The sequence below is a fragment of the Carassius auratus genome, chromosome 41, assembly GCF_003368295.1.
Source record: "Carassius auratus strain Wakin chromosome 41, ASM336829v1, whole genome shotgun sequence".
Classification (NCBI taxonomy): domain Eukaryota; kingdom Metazoa; phylum Chordata; class Actinopteri; order Cypriniformes; family Cyprinidae; genus Carassius; species Carassius auratus.
Window position 1 is genome coordinate 3509751 of NC_039283.1, and position 15702 is coordinate 3525452.

A 15702-nucleotide genomic window follows, 5' to 3' on the forward strand; every position below is an offset into this window, starting at 1 on the left:
TTTTCTACAGTATGCGTTTGTCAAGATTAGAAATGTTTTGATTGTAGTAAGTATGGTAATATGACACTTGACCCCGCCCAACAGGGGAGGAGCCAACTAAGAGGATTTAAAGTAATATCCAATTTCAAAACACATGATGAATTTTGAGTTTAAGCTTTTGAATGAAGTCTCATTAAGGATGCTTACTAGAATATGTGATGGTGGGGAAAGGTATTCAAATAAAGAGCGGTGCTGTTTGTGATGGTGATGTTTTATTGGACTGGAAAAAGCCTCATAAATATCCTTTATTGAAGAAAAATTCTGCTTTTGTGTTCCACTAAAAAAAATGCAGCATAAGGATTGGGGATTAAACTATAATTCATTTTGTGATCTCTGCTGTCTTTCAGGGCTGTAGAGGTCCTTTCTAGGTGCTGATCCACCATCTGGTCTGGAGCAGTCTCAGTACTGTGATACGGTCTAAATCCTGACTGGAAATCCTCACATATACCATTTTTCTCTAAGAAGGAATATAATTGTGAGGATACCACCTTTTCTAGTATCTTGGACAGAAAAGGGAGATTCGAGATTGGTCTATAATTAACTATTTCTTTGGGATAAAGTTGTGTTTTTTTGATGAGAGGCTTAATAACAGCCAGTTTAAAGGTTTTGGGGACATATCCTAATGACAATGAGGAATTAATAATAGTCAGAAGAGGATCTATGACTTCTGGAAGCACCTTTTAGGAGCTTAAATGCTATAGGGTCTAACATACATGTTTTTGGTTTAGATGATTTAACAAGTTTATACAATTCTTCCTCTCCTATAGTAGAGAATGAGTGGAACTGTTCCTTCACTTACTGTGTTCCTCAGATTTGACCATCTTCTGTCTTCTGCAGGATGTGCTCCTCTGTTCTGAGGTGTTGGACTGTATTTTGCATGGTTTGGCAGATTGCAGTATTCAGTATTTGTGTGATTAGCGATTGGAGGGGAAAAAAGTGGATCTGGATTATAGGGCTTGTCTTTTTCAATGTAGTAATCAGATTTTTGTGAATGTGCAAGACTTCTGATTCATTAGCCGCTATAGGTAAATAATAACAAAGTGCAGAAAAACTATTTGCACAACAAACCAGAGTGTGACAGAAGACCCGACCTAAAAAAGTTTCCCCTCTGCTTATTTTCCAGTTTTCCTCAGTCCTTTTTTTCCATAGAGCTGAGTCCATGGATCCCCTCCTTCGCCCATGGACTCCTCCTCCTGCTGGAGCAGAAAGGACGTTCTCTTGAGCACCGTAGGAGGCAGTTCCTGTAGCTAGCCCATCTCACCACCTACCTGGACGACACGCTCCATGTGTTCTACAACGCCAGCCTCAACGAGGCATGCAGAGTGCCGTCGTCTGAAGATGGTCCTTGGGAAAAATTCACCACATTCGTGGAGTGGACTCTGGCTAGAAACGTGTCACCTCTCACCATCTGCCCCATGGAGGATCTTGCCAGGTCCACTCTGTACCCAGAGCCCAGCCCACCATCTCCCCGATACGCAGAGCGCATGCCTGAGCCCCCGGGTGACGGAGAGCCAGAGCCTGCCATGACTGATGAGCCATCGCCACATAAAGCGACAGAGCTGAGGATCGTAGCGGAGCCAGAAGCCGTGACGTCAGACCAGGTTTGTGAGCAGGCAACACTGCATGCCACAAGGGATACGGACAGGGTAAGAGCGGAGGGGAGCTCTGCCCCCTGCATCATGGCTGAGGGTGAGCAGAATATGGAATGCCAAAAGGGCAAAAATGAGGAGGTGGATTTTTTATTTTTTTTGGACTGGGAATCTGAAATAGAGGATGAACTGCCCCCTCTCCTCTCTACGATGTCTCCGCTGGTTCTGTACTGCTCTCCTTCGTCCTTGGTTTCCTCGTCCAGCCCTGAGGGGGGCTTCCAATGATCCAGTGCCTGTTCCCGAGTTAAGCCCAGGATCCACATCTCTGCATCTTTCACCGCAGTCATCAGGTCTGCCTAGGACCTCTGGATCCTCCTCGTCACCCTGGCTCTTTGTGGTTCTCTGCCTCAGGCTCCACCTCCTGGCGGCCAGTACTCCTCCATGGCTCCTCCCACTGTTGGTTCTACCGTGGGCCGTTATGGCTGTGGCCTGGGTCCTGCTGGGCTCCTCCTGCTCCAGATCCTCCTGTCTCCTCACTGCCCCCCCCATTGTTATCTGCTTTAGTGAAAAATCAGCAATGGTAACCAAAGAGTTAATGGTAGCTATTGAATCTCATAGTATTTTTTTTCCCCCAATGACAAACAACTGTTTGGTTACCAACATTCTTCAAATTATCTTCTGTTGTCAAACAAAATTGTGGCAGTTCAACAAAATGATATGTAATGAAAAGTAATTTTTATTTTGGGTGAACTATTATTTTAAGTCAGACTGTAAGTGCACAAGAGTCTTGACTAGAAACTACTCAACACTATTCAAGCATTATTTTAAAAAAAAAAGCACTGCAGGGAATGTTGAAACGCCTGTTATAGGGTTTTCAGATAAATTTTAACAGTTAAACATATATAAAAATTTAATTTCATAATTTCTGACAACATTTCTGAAGATCATGTAAAACTGAAGACTGGAGTAATGTGATGTAAATCACAAAATAAATTACATTTTACAATCTATTCAGATAGAAAACAGTAATTTTAAATTGCAAAAATATTTCACAATATATAAAAAAAAAAGTATTACTGCCTTGCTTCTTAATTATAATTTTGACTGGTAGTGCAAAACTATGCACCTCAAGCTGAAACTTACGAAAAATACTCATGAACAGAGAACAGTTCATGTCATAAGTAACTGCTGCATGTGCTTTTAGTCAACACCCATAAATGTTTTTCATTTATTATTCTCCGCTTGCCACGTGTCTGTGAGTGTAGAGACTGGACAGATACAGACCTCCACCCAGTTCAGATGCTGAGATCATAGCACTGATGTCATGCAAAATTATAAACTCCCGACACATAAAACCTGTGCTACAGTGCAAAACAATAACAAATACAGCATCTTATTATTACTAATAATTATCAACTTTAATAAGATGCACTGATAGACTGATTTGAAAGTCATTGAAATGATGCAATCCAAAACAAGGTAATACTGCAGTGATGTAGCCCAGAAAAGGCTTGTTGCTCTGTTGAAGAGGCTGGTGAATGAGAGTCATGTGTTGATCATGCTGTTACACAGCTGATGATGGGCAGGATCACTTCAGTGTGCTTCGAGTCTCAAACACGTCCAGCTTCACGATCAGTGAGGACGATGGATTTCAGAGCTGTGAAGTTTGTTTTCTGTGTGGTCTGTCTGGTGCGCTGCAGCCCCGAGCAGAGCTCCACAAAGAAGAACATCAAAAAAGGTAAAAATCATTCTTTTACTGTCTAGCTACAAAATGTCTACACGGCATAAACCATTTCTAGAATTTGTGTTTTTATGCCATTGGTAGTCGTTTTTAAATATTTTACAAAATTAGCTCTTTCTTCTATTTTTTTGAGTTTTTAAATCAGTGAATTTAAACCAACATTGTTTATGTATAATGTGTAAATCTGTGCTTGTTTGCTGGCGATGAAGAGAACAGTGCTGCCATCGAGGAGCTGAAGAAACAGATGGAGCAGATTGTGCAGGATCTGAATCTGATCAAGGAACAACAAGCTTTACAAACAGGTACTGAGTGAAGCTGCATCATACTCATATTGAAATTATTATTACAAATAATAACAATAAACCCATCCAAATTGTGGAAGCCAGGTGTGTCCTTGAACTTATAGTGAAACATCAACTCTAATTAAATGTGTGATGTATTATAAAAAAAATAATAATAATAATACTAAAAACTGTCATGATGTAGCAGCAGTGTATTTTCAGTTTTACTTCAGTTAAATGATTGACACGCTGACACACAACAAGAAGCATACTTCAAGTTTACTTTAATTTAGGTACAATTAAGTTAAGCTCAAGTATAATTAAGTTAGTAAGTATACTAAAATCAGTGTAGTTGTAATTTGTATTGCAACTATTGTGAACTATACTAGAAGTGAACTTACAGGTTAGGGTTACTGTTAGTTTTCTAGCAAACTTTGATGTATACTCTCAGTAAACTACTGTTGTTATACTGCAAGTTTAAGTTTATATATATATATATATATATATATATATATATATATATATATATATATATATATATATATATATATATATAAAATGCACTTTACTCTTGGAATATTTTTACATTATTTGAAGTCTACAGTTAGGTTTTGAAGTACACCTAAGTGCACACTAAACGTATTACTTTTCTTTCCTCTTCAGTTTGCTTAAAAGGCATCAAGATCCCAGGCAAGTGTTTTCTCGTGGACACGACGAAGAAGAGCTTTCACGCAGCAAACGATGACTGCATCGCTAAAGGAGGAACGCTCAGTAGCCCTCTCTCTGGAGACGAGAACGACCAGCTGTATGATTACGTGCGGCAGACCGTGGGGCCAGAGGGGCACATCTGGTTGGGTGTGAATGACATACTAAAGGAGGGCGAGTGGACCGACCAGACGGGCTCACAGATACGCTTTAAGAACTGGGAATCAGAGATCACCCATCAGCCCGACGGAGGACGGGGCCAGAACTGTGCCATCCTGTCCAGCACGGCCAACGGGAAGTGGTTTGACGAGGACTGCCGTGGAGAAAAGCCGTCTGTCTGCCAGTTCAACATCGTCTAATCCATGATATAGAAAGATGGATTACACAGATATTTGCAGTAGAATGTGTAACAAAAAGATCAGTTAAAGTTAAGATTTTTGCATTAAAATATCCAAAAACCAATAGAGCAATTTTTGTTGTTGACTTTGTTTGACTTTACTTCATTATCACAAATACTGCCAATGTTTAAACTCACATATTCACTGTGTCCAAAATCAAAGACTTTCCAAAAGAGTAACAAGTCTGAATTCATGATGGTACAAAAAAAAAAAAAAAACTAATTCAACCAATCCCATGACGAAAATCTCATTCATACATTGTCATACAATCAGCTGGTGTCCCATTGAAAGTTAGCCTTAGGGGTAGACCTTTTCCCCCAACACAAAATCGCCACATAGTAAAAGATTTACTTTTCCCAGAGATAGAGTTGGAATCGTCCATCGTTGATCTTGACACTTAAAGGGTTAATTCACCCCAAAATGAAAATGATGTCATTAATTATTCACCCTCATGTCGCTCCAAACCCAGAAGACCTTCGTTCATCAGAACACAAATTAAGATATTTTAGATGAAATCGGAGAGCCATAGACCGCAATCCAACTGAAATGTTCCCAGTTAAAAGTGTTTTTCGAAAAACAATTTCAGTTTTTTTTCGATGCTACGAGAATCCTTTTTCTTGTGCAAAGAAAACAAAAATAATTTACGCAACCATTCTTCGCCCTCGAGTTACATCTTCGGCCATTTTGGAGAGTATTACAGTGCATACACACATATATATAACTGAAGTTGAGCCACTGATGTTCACATGCACCGTTTTACTGATGTATTTACTACACTTCTGGACCTGGCAACATTTCAGTTGCACTGCTGTCTATGGAGGGTCGGATAGCTCTCCGATTTCATCAAAAATATCTTAATTTGTGTTCTGTAGACGAACGAAGGTCTTATGGGTTTGGAACAACATGAGGGTGAATAATTAATGACATCATTTTCATTTTTGGGCAAGCACACACTACATAATTTTTGGCTGGATTTTGATGTTGCAGATGGATTTCCAAGGTACAAGGCCCTCACACAAACTGTTTTCAGTCATATTTCCATCTTTTTCAAGAGAAACCATCTCCTTTCAAGTTGTAGATAAATAAACATACCATCTATAATGGAAGCAGGCTGTTCACACATAAAATCACTAAATATAAAAACATTGTAGATGGACAGCTAAAAAAACAAAAACAAACAAACATTCATTTAAAGTAGAAAATTTGATTTCATCAGGACCTTCCCCTCACACAAACAGTCTGGTTTCATAGTTCCCTTCCTCTTGGGAAGTCTTCAGTGAGGAGGATGTATTTGATTGTCCCTGAACATAACCACACAGCTCATCGTCAAACAAGGCGTTGCTTTTAGTGACGGGGTTTTCAGCGTTTCTGACTGGTAAAGCTGGGGCACTCAGAGGTGGATCACTCTCATCTGTAGTGCCTTCTTTATATTCTTCGTTTTCAGCATCATCTGTAAGCAGATGGCTGTATACTAGAGTTTCATCGATGTATGCGTAAGTGTGAGGATCCTCCTCCTCATGTGCTTTGGGGATGCCATGGAGGCCTGGAAGGAAAGCATGCTCACTGGGATTGTAGACGGACACTGGGGGAGCCTTCTTCCTCTTCTTCTTCCTGTGTGATATTAAGAATGATTTGTTAAAAATCAATTATGATACAATACTGGACAGGGTTTCAAGTGTGAAGCCCAGTTCCCCAACAAACCAGTGTAGAATTATTATCTGGAGACTGAATAACAATAATTATCAAAATAGTATCTCACTGCAACTTCAATCCACAATGTTTGAAGTGGGCAAAATTAACTAATAAAATTGCTATAACTCTTGAACAGAATGCAATATTTCATTGGTGTAATTGTCTTGACAAACTGGCATGCAGTGTCTTTGTCCAAGGTGCCATTAATGTCTATAAGGACACTAACATAAAAACATGCCTTGCAGCAGCTAGAAGGGTAACTCGTGGCCCCAAAAGCCTGTGAGAAGTTTGAAAGAAATCAGCCACAAGGGGGCTCTGTAACCTGTTTAAATAATGATATATTATATGACATTTCACATGCATTATTTCATTATGTAAAGTGACATATTAAAAGTATCATATCTCCTCATTCTGAACATCTTCGCCTCAAGAATCACTGCTATCATTCAAATCATTTGTTAAATATTTGAGATCATTTAAAAAAAACTAGCCCCTGGTGTTTTGCTCAAACTTTACAAAACCAGTGGAGAGTAAAAATATGGACACCCTAGAGCAATAATTACCAAAAAAGAACATTTGAACTGTATTATTTCGTTGGCTATAAAAGCATTAGGTGTTACCCATATTTTCTAGTATACAAAACTATAGTTCCTAAACGAAAACTCAGACCTTCATGGCAGGCACATATGACATAAGATTGTAAACAAGCATGAAAATGTATATGAGGATCGGAAAATAAGTGGTACTATAATATAGCCTTAAAGTTTTTGAGCCCCAGTAATTGCTGCTTGCAGCTGTATTTAAAATATGTTTATGCAAAACTCTCACCTGAGAACAAACCAGATCCCAACGGCTGTTACAATCACAAACACAACTCCCACAATACTCAGGATGATGCCCAAAAGCTTACCTGAAAACATGACAACACACAATTCATTTCACTTTTTCAAGAGTTTCTCCTGTATTACATGGGAATTCGAGTGGGAATTTAGTGAGCAGAAGAAGATAAGTTGCCATTTAAGGTGGTCTCACTTGAGCTGTTTTGCAGCGTGATCTCCATCATCGCCCGGAAGGCTCCTGTCGGTGACTTGCAGTTAGTCATGTTCAGGTAAAAACTTTCTGGAACCAGGAGATCCTTAATCTTCTCATCTTTTTTAGTGCTGTACAGCGTCTTTTGAGAGCGAATGGTCTGCACTGCGATGTTTGTGTGCACCTCTCTACACTTGGGCTGGCTGACATTTCTGAACTTCACACTGCTCTTAAACTGAGGCTCCAGGTTAACAATCCAGGACACGGTGCTAGACGCTTTCATGCCAGACGGCCAGGCTGGGGTCGCCAACACCGTAGGGTTATCCATTTTTGGAGCCACAGTGAATATATAGTGCTCTGTATGAGGAAGGCACAACAATACAGACTCAAAAACTGATTTTTGATATCTAGCCACTTGTTGATATCTGAGGATGTACACTACCGGTTAACGGCTGTATGATGAAAGCACTTACCTGATATGTCTTGTGTAAATGAATAGGTTAAGAAGGGTTTAGTTGCCAAATTCCGGTCATTGAAACTTGTGACGGAGGCAGTTATAGCAATCTTGGATTCACGGATTTGGATTTTCTGAATGGTTCCCTTTGGACAAAACTGCCCAAGAGTGATGCCAGAGGTAACGTGGGACACATTTAGGAGGAGGATGCTGTTGCATTTGTCTTCAGGCGGACAGTATCGCAGATCTCCCGCAGGAGACTGCAGCTCCACCGCACTGTTCGGAGGACCCTGAAGGATCCAGATGATCGTCTTCAAAACCCCCGGGATACACTGCTGCTCGTAGTTGAACGTTAGAGGGAATGGAGTGGAGGCACAGTCTCTCCATTCTTTACATTCTGTTGATAAAGAAACACAAAGTAGTGTGATGAATAGAGGAGTATTTCATTGTTGGGGCCTTTGTTGAATCTTCTGAGTTCAGTGTGAAGTAAAACTCCTCATATCACAGAGTTGAGTACCTATGGTCTGGCTGACAGTCAGCTCTACTTCATCCTTGTTACAGTCGAAGGAGTTCAGGACAAAATGTTTCCCTGAAGCGATGGTGATTGTGTCCATTATGACCGAATCCAGTTTCAACACACAGGTTGACTTGGGATCCTTTTTCTTCACATGTATCTGTAGTACCTGCTTCTCAGGCAGATCCCCTTCACATTGTCCTGCAACAGTCAGAGGAACAAGAAAGAATAGATATATAAACTGTATATGAAATAAGGTAAGGCATAATGTGCAGTCAGTCGGTCGTTTTAACAAAATAAAACTTACAGAGTGATAAAAAGATAAAATAATTACACACACATTACTGATTGAAGTTTAAATTATTAGTGGTCGACCAATGAGGGATTTTCAGTCGAAATTGAGATTTATGCATCATCTGAAAGCTCAATTAATAATTTTACCATTGATGTATGGTTTTTTAGGACTAAATACTGGAAAAAAATCGTCTTTGAAGTTGTCCAAATTAAGTTCTCAGCAATGCATATTACTGATCAAAAAATAAGCTGTGATATATTAACAGTGGGAAATTTACAAAATATCTTCATGGAACATGATCTTTACTTAATATTCTAATGATTTTTGGCATGAAAGAAAAAAATAACAACAATTTTTGTCTACTGCTACAAATATACCCCAGAGACTTCAGACTTCACATATAGTTTGCGATCCACTGACAAAGTTCTGAAATGTGGACCTGACAAAGTGTGTAGGTGAACACCTTTGTTAACATGACAGAACTGAACATTGTTATTGGCCAAAGTTGATGTTAGAGTGGGCAAAAATAATGTCCAATTCATAGATCCTGCAGATATTGTTTCCATGCACAGGAAAGCGGTTTATTCTCGGGTTTTCACAAGAACACAGCAAACTGCACTTTCATTATGCCATTAAAGGGATTAAAAACCTGGATTTCTGTGATAGAACTGAATTATGTGGTCATGTAAATGCATAAGCGGTCATTTCATGATTATTCATGAACATTTCAATTTGTACCACAAAGGTACTTTGTCAAATATGTTAGTCAGTTTATCCATGTATTCAACACATTCTTTCTGTATGAATCTTTCATGCATGATTTTACACAAATCAAGTTCACAGTGTGTAAGGGAACAACAGCTTTAAAAATGTCTGAGCTGGATACATTTAACCTGGCTCTTGCTATAACTTTAACATTGACGTCACTTTGACATGATGAAAAATATTTAAAGGCAAAAACCTACAGAATATAACTGAAAGTAAGTTCATTTAACTCAATGTTTGTCATGATCGTCTGCTCAGTGTTGAAACACTGTCTGAAATGAGTGTTGATTCAACACACAATCCTTCCCCACCCTAATCAAACAAGTGAAACAGAAAGGTTAACTGAAGTAGCTTAGAAAGCACCTCCTGTGAAACCCGAAGCTCTTCAAAATCCACTGAAAATAAAATAAAAAAAGCTCTCTTCACATATCCTGTATTCATGAGTCATTGCCTGGAACTGCTTGGGTTTTCCATAATGACACAACAGATGGCGCAACCAAAGTACGGCCTTGTGTAATCAAAGTAGATCATTAAAGATATAACAATCAATCAAAAAGAATAAAATATGCACCCTTCTAGACCCAGTGTTAGAGAACGACACGGTCAAAAGAGTAACAAGCTGGTGGTTACACTGTTTACACAATAAAAAATGGACAAATCAAAAATTACGTTTAAGAACAAGACCCTAAAAGGATTTTACTAACAGAACAATCAATTTCTGTATTAAAATATAATAATAAAGCTTTGTTTTCTCACTTGAAAGCTCTCTCTATGAAAGAGTGGATTGCTCAGTGAATATGCATCCAGAGCAGTTAGTATTTTGGCTTTTATTCTTCATTCATGTTCCTTTTCCCAAAATAAATGAATAATAATAATAATAATTTAAGCCAGGAAACATTGGTTCGGAATACCATTAACCAATACCATTACTATAAAAGCACATACAGTATAAATGTGTAGTTCTAATCATGGAAACCATTCATGTGTGTTACGTACCCTTGCTTCTCTTGATGGCAGAGATCTGGAAGTGCACCATCAGGTTTTGTGGCCCAGATATTCTGCAGTTCTTTATGCAGAGGTTAAAGTTTCCAGGCTCCACCGACGGCTGGCTCACATTCATCAGTTTCACCAAAGGCTCTTTGCCCTGCCAAGTGTACTTCATTTTAGGGATGTTTTGAGACTGGAGGCATGTTGGGACAGTGTGGCTCAGAATGCGCACGTCAGTGTAGTACGTCTGGGGAACGGTAAAATACCACATCGTCTCGGTGTTCGTAGGAAAAGTGTTTGGGGTAAAGAAGTCCTGGGTTGAACTCCTCTCTGGGAGCACAACATGGAAATTAGCCAGTGCTGTAAAACAAAGTATTACATTTCACATACATGCCGACCTTGTTTAGACACTTTGTGCTTAAATATATACGTTTGCTTACAGTTAATGAGACGTCCCAGTGACACACCGATAAACTTCTTGTCCAGAGCTCGACCTCCAGACACTTCCAAAGACAGTTTTCCAGCATTACGCACATCGACTTGTCTAATAGATCCATTCTGACAAAACTTTCCAATGCTGACGTTCTCCACTGCGAGCATGTAAACATCTGGGCAGCTGTCTGTGGGGGGAATCTGCCGTAAACCAGTCCTACTGAAATTCAGATGTAAGCTCTTTGTGGCCGGTGGCTTCAGGTTCCAGATGAAGGTGCGATTGAACTTTTGCAAGGCATTGTGTTCTCTGGGTTCAATGTCATTCATCACTGTGGAACAAATGAGCATGTCAGAGAAAGACTCCAGTGGATTCATTAAGCTCACAACAAGTGAGCATCTGCAAGCTTATTTGGGAAGACACCAAAAGTCTGTGTTCCAAAGCATTCAAGATTTAGCTCCGTTTTTGTTGGAAATTGCATTTTCAGCTCTATGCTCAAGAAGTGGTTAACAGTCAATAAATGGACTGTATGAATATAAATTTAGTAGCATAGATAACATAATTAACAAAAAAAAAAGGATGCAAATTTTTTTATAAAAACACAACATCAAACTACAAAATAGTAAATTTCATTTTCAGCTCTGTGCTCAAGAAGTCAATAAATGGCCTGCATCAATATAATTTAATAACATAAATATGTAACATACAATGTACAAATACAAAAATGTAAATAAAAACCAAATATTATCAAATTACAAATTGGTACAATTTAAATAAACATTTAAATAAAAATATTTGTAATAATTATATAATAATAGTTTTCGCCCACCATGTGAGGAGCACCAGAGGGTTAATAGATGGTCTTAATGCAGATGCTAAGATGATTAAAAAGTACTGAGAATTTAAACAGAAGTTGTGTACAGTTACAGTTATTATGCATTTAACAGGTTTATAAAAGAGAAAGATTTCTGTTTAACACTTTACAATAAAGCTCATTAGTTAACATGAACTAAGAATGAACAGTACTTCTACAGCATTTTTTAATCTTAATGAAAATGTTTTATATTATTAAACTCAAAATGTTGTGTTTATTAACATTAGTTAATGCACTGTAAATTAACAATGACTTAACTAACAATGAACAACTGTATTTTCATTAATAATAACAAATATTAAAAACATTTTATGTTTTACATTTATTATGCATTTAGCAAACGCTTTTATCCAAATTCAGTCTAACATTATGATGTGTTCCCCTGGGAATCGCCCCAGAACCTTTTGCGCTGCTAATGCAATGCTCTACCACTGATTCATTCACCTTATTATAAAGTGTTAACAAATGTCTAAATGAAAGTGTAAAGTAAAAATATATATATATATATATATATATATATATATATATATATATATATATATATATATATATATATATATATATATATATATATATATATATATATATATATATATATATATATTTATCTGAAAGCGCTCACCATTATCTCTGATGATCTGCACGGTGAACACTTTCTCTGGCTGTGAGCAGCTGAAGGCCAAAACCGTCCCACTTCTGAGGACCACAGACGACTGGCACAACTCTTGTGTGTTCTGTCCGATACAAACCTTGCACTGTGTGTTTTTGTCGGCACTAGTAATCCGTATGGTTGTGCCTGCTTCAACATCAATATTGAGCTTTGCACTACCTGAAAAGATGCAGAGTATGAAGGTAAAATGACAACATAAAGATTTGCATGTGCAGGGTAATATTTGTGGAACTGTACATAAGACTGTAAGCATAAATTACATTTGCATGCGCAAGAGAAGCTTTGTAAAGGTGGAAATTGTTATTCGTAAGTGTTATTAATGTATTGTGAAACTGCAGCTTGATACTAATTCAAAATAAATATGATCTGTAATCTTTATATAATAATTATTAATAATGTTAACATTGTTTGCTTTGGTTTGGCTTTATTTTATCAAAACGATGTTAAGTGAAAATGCTCAATGCTATGGTATCAGAGTGCTATACTTTGTAAAACCTTTTTACTATGCCAATAAAGCTACTTAAATATAAATTTGACAATTTTTCATTTCGTTTTCATTTCAATCATTTATTTTTATGTTTCTATTTATGGTATTTAACACTCAACAGTATATTTAGAAATTTCAGTTTGATTCTGATTTCTCTCATGTGACTGATCAAGCTAATATATGAAGCAAGAATGAGTAACAAAATGCATGCTTTGTTTCCAGATTTGACTAATGCAAAGACTTTGATAAATATGTCTTTAATAATATCTAAATATATATCCAAATACAAGTAGCTAATTATTTGGGAATCCAAAGTTCCCAGCCACTAGGGAACATGAATAGAACTGTTGGTTCTATTGGTTCATTTATTATTTAACCAAATGTGTCTTAAAAAAATGGATCAGCAGACAGGTGAAAGCATGCATGTATTAGGCTAGTGCAGATTCTAGACCTTCAAGTATCATAAAAATTACAATAAACTAATATATCATGTAGCCTGTTGAGGAGGAGAAGGGAACTACACTGCTCAAAATTCAGTAGGAACACAGATTAATGGTACATAACTTATAAAAGATCAAGCTTTAAATTATTGAATTATTATTATTATTATTATTATTATACTGTATGTGAACGTTAAAAGTACCATTCCAGTAGCAAGAAAGATCCTGAACTTTAGTTAAATGTCTTGGCATATGATGTGTTTACTGAACCAATGGAAGTATGCAGATCATATTTATTTTGCGTTAGCATGAAGCTGCAGTTTCACAATACATTAATTACACTTACGAATAACAGTAGCATGCTGCAAAGATTTTTTTTATTGTGCTTGAGACATGATGGACACCTTTACAAAGCTTCTCTTGCGCATGCAAATGTAATTTATGCTTACAGTCTTACGTACATTTCCACAAATATTACCCATGCAAACCTTTTGTGTTAAAATGTATGACTATATATATTAAAAAAACACTGTAACCTTTAGCTCAATTCACATATATAATGAACAAAATTATAACATTTATAAAAACACAAACAAAATGCAGTTTAAACGTGCACCCCAAAAATAGCACCGTTAAAATGTGTTGATTATTATTATAATTATAAAAAGTGATAGAAACATCCAGTGAATTTTTATTTGCCAAAATAAATACAATAATAAATTTAACACACTACTCTCCCTTTTTTGTTCTCTCAAGAGATGACCACGTAGACTAATTAATTAATCAAACACATCGTTAACCTGTGTATTAGCTATGCTACAATTCATTTCTAAAGTGAAATTTAAAATTAACAAAATATTAGCTGAGCTATCATCATTCATCACGCGCGGAAACCGTTTTAACCCGATCAAACCCTTAAAATATGTGCCAGGTCGAGTTTATTAAAGTTTGATTTCCATTCAAATGTGAGAAGAGCTAAAGGTTAAACTCTGTAGGTAAGAGTCGCAGGTGAGGCTGGGTTTGGTTTGGTTTGGTCTGTCTGGCTCTTACCTGTGAGCTCCGGGAATGACGACAGGAAAAACCCAAAAAGGAGTGAAAAGCACGGAAACCGCCAAATTCGCATGACTTTTTAACATTAAAACTCGTTACAGTGAGCTAAAAATGTAAGAGTGCGCCATCGACGAGACAATAAAGCGTCTTCCTGGTTTGCGACGGACTTCCACGTTACTCATTAATATCCACGCTACCTGTGTCAGTCCGCGCGATCAAATCATCGAAGAACCCGCAGAAAGTAGCTCGTGTTCACTTAAAAACTTGATCTAGAGAATAAAATGTCCTGCTTATAGTAATAGTAGGCTAATTTGGTAACCCAAGTTAAGTGTGTTAGCCCCGCCTCCTCATATTTTACAACCTCATTCATCAAAACAGGTAAGTGCTGGTCAGAACGGAAAAGAACCTCTTTCTCTTCCCAGAACGATGTCAATGTTACATGTAAGATAGCATTTATGTACAAAAGCATGAAAACGCTTCAAGTTAACTTCACACGCAAATATCACATTAAACGAAGTTACTATAATTCATCTAAAATGTCTCATTGTATTTAGATGCAATGATTTAGAATGATTTTAAAACCCCTTTCTAGGCACCTCCTTTTTTGGCATGGAGACAGAAATGACATACCCAAAATAAAAAGGTTTCTGCTCATGATTCTTTCTGACTAGATACATATTCAACATATGTTCACAAAGCTGACACTTTAAAGTTTACTGTTCAGGAATCAGAATCACTCAGACTGTTATGATAATAGAGATATATAAGCTCAAACATAAAAACAAAAATAAAAATATTAAAAAATATTTTTAAAATGTATTTAAAAAATGTGTTGATGTAAGATATGAGTTTAGAAATAGAGGGTAGCTAAAGCCACAAGTCTTTCAAAACTTCATTAGAAATTTCATAATCTAATCTGTAAAACTGTGAATTTTATGAAATATTTTCTAAGGCCATGTCATGCGTGTTTTTTAGAGAAGGCAAATCAGATTGATTTATGGCCCTTGTAATCTCTGTAAGATCTCACATGTAAACTCTTATGTGAATTTTGTATGTGTGTTGCCTTGGGAAAAACTCCCCCTTCATGATTGTATTGTTCTCACCAAACGAGTCTTTCACACCTCCGCCAGGTACGACACATTATCCGCATTATTCTTTTATCATTATTCTTTTGTTTTTATTCCACCTTTATTAGCCTTGATTGTGGTTTTTCAGGCTTTACAAAGCAACAAAGCAGCGATCTCACTTCAGTCTCTCTTTGC

The 15702-nt window shown here is 37.2% G+C and overlaps 2 protein-coding genes across 2 annotated transcripts; one reads left to right on the plus strand and one right to left on the minus strand.

Moving 5' to 3' along the window:
- Positions 1-3172: 3172 nt before the first annotated feature.
- On the plus strand, positions 3173-4954 carry clec3ba (C-type lectin domain family 3, member Ba). The gene is made up of 3 exons (XM_026228423.1): positions 3173-3366; positions 3579-3671; positions 4314-4954. The coding sequence occupies exons 1-3, from the start codon at positions 3204-3206 to the stop codon at positions 4712-4714; spliced, it is 657 nt and encodes a 218-aa protein (XP_026084208.1). The 5' UTR covers positions 3173-3203; the 3' UTR covers positions 4715-4954.
- On the minus strand, positions 4841-14905 carry cdcp1a (CUB domain containing protein 1a). Its single transcript, XM_026228422.1, has 9 exons — positions 14441-14905; positions 12416-12622; positions 10930-11250; positions 10499-10849; positions 8446-8643; positions 7948-8325; positions 7478-7831; positions 7274-7355; positions 4841-6364 (listed from the first exon to the last, which is right to left on the minus strand). The coding sequence occupies exons 1-9, from the start codon at positions 14511-14513 to the stop codon at positions 5980-5982; spliced, it is 2349 nt and encodes a 782-aa protein (XP_026084207.1). The 5' UTR covers positions 14514-14905; the 3' UTR covers positions 4841-5979.
- Between the last annotated feature and the right edge of the window lie 797 nt (positions 14906-15702).

Bases quoted from the DNA above. Each gene is read 5' to 3' on its own strand.
- clec3ba (XM_026228423.1), top strand. From the start codon at position 3,204: ATGATGGGCAGGATCACTTCAGTGTGCTTCGAGTCTCAAACACGTCCA. The intron at 3,367-3,578 runs GTAAAAATCATT...CTGGCGATGAAG, and splicing joins AAAGAAGAACATCAAAAAAG to AGAACAGTGCTGCCATCGAG. The intron at 3,672-4,313 runs GTACTGAGTGAA...TTTCCTCTTCAG, and splicing joins ACAACAAGCTTTACAAACAG to TTTGCTTAAAAGGCATCAAG.
- cdcp1a (XM_026228422.1), bottom strand. From the start codon at position 14,513: ATGCGAATTTGGCGGTTTCCGTGCTTTTCACTCCTTTTTGGGTTTTTC. The intron at 12,623-14,440 runs GTAAGAGCCAGA...GCATCTTTTCAG, and splicing joins GTCATTCCCGGAGCTCACAG to GTAGTGCAAAGCTCAATATT. The intron at 8,644-10,498 runs GTACGTAACACA...TGACTGTTGCAG, and splicing joins TGCCATCAAGAGAAGCAAGG to GACAATGTGAAGGGGATCTG.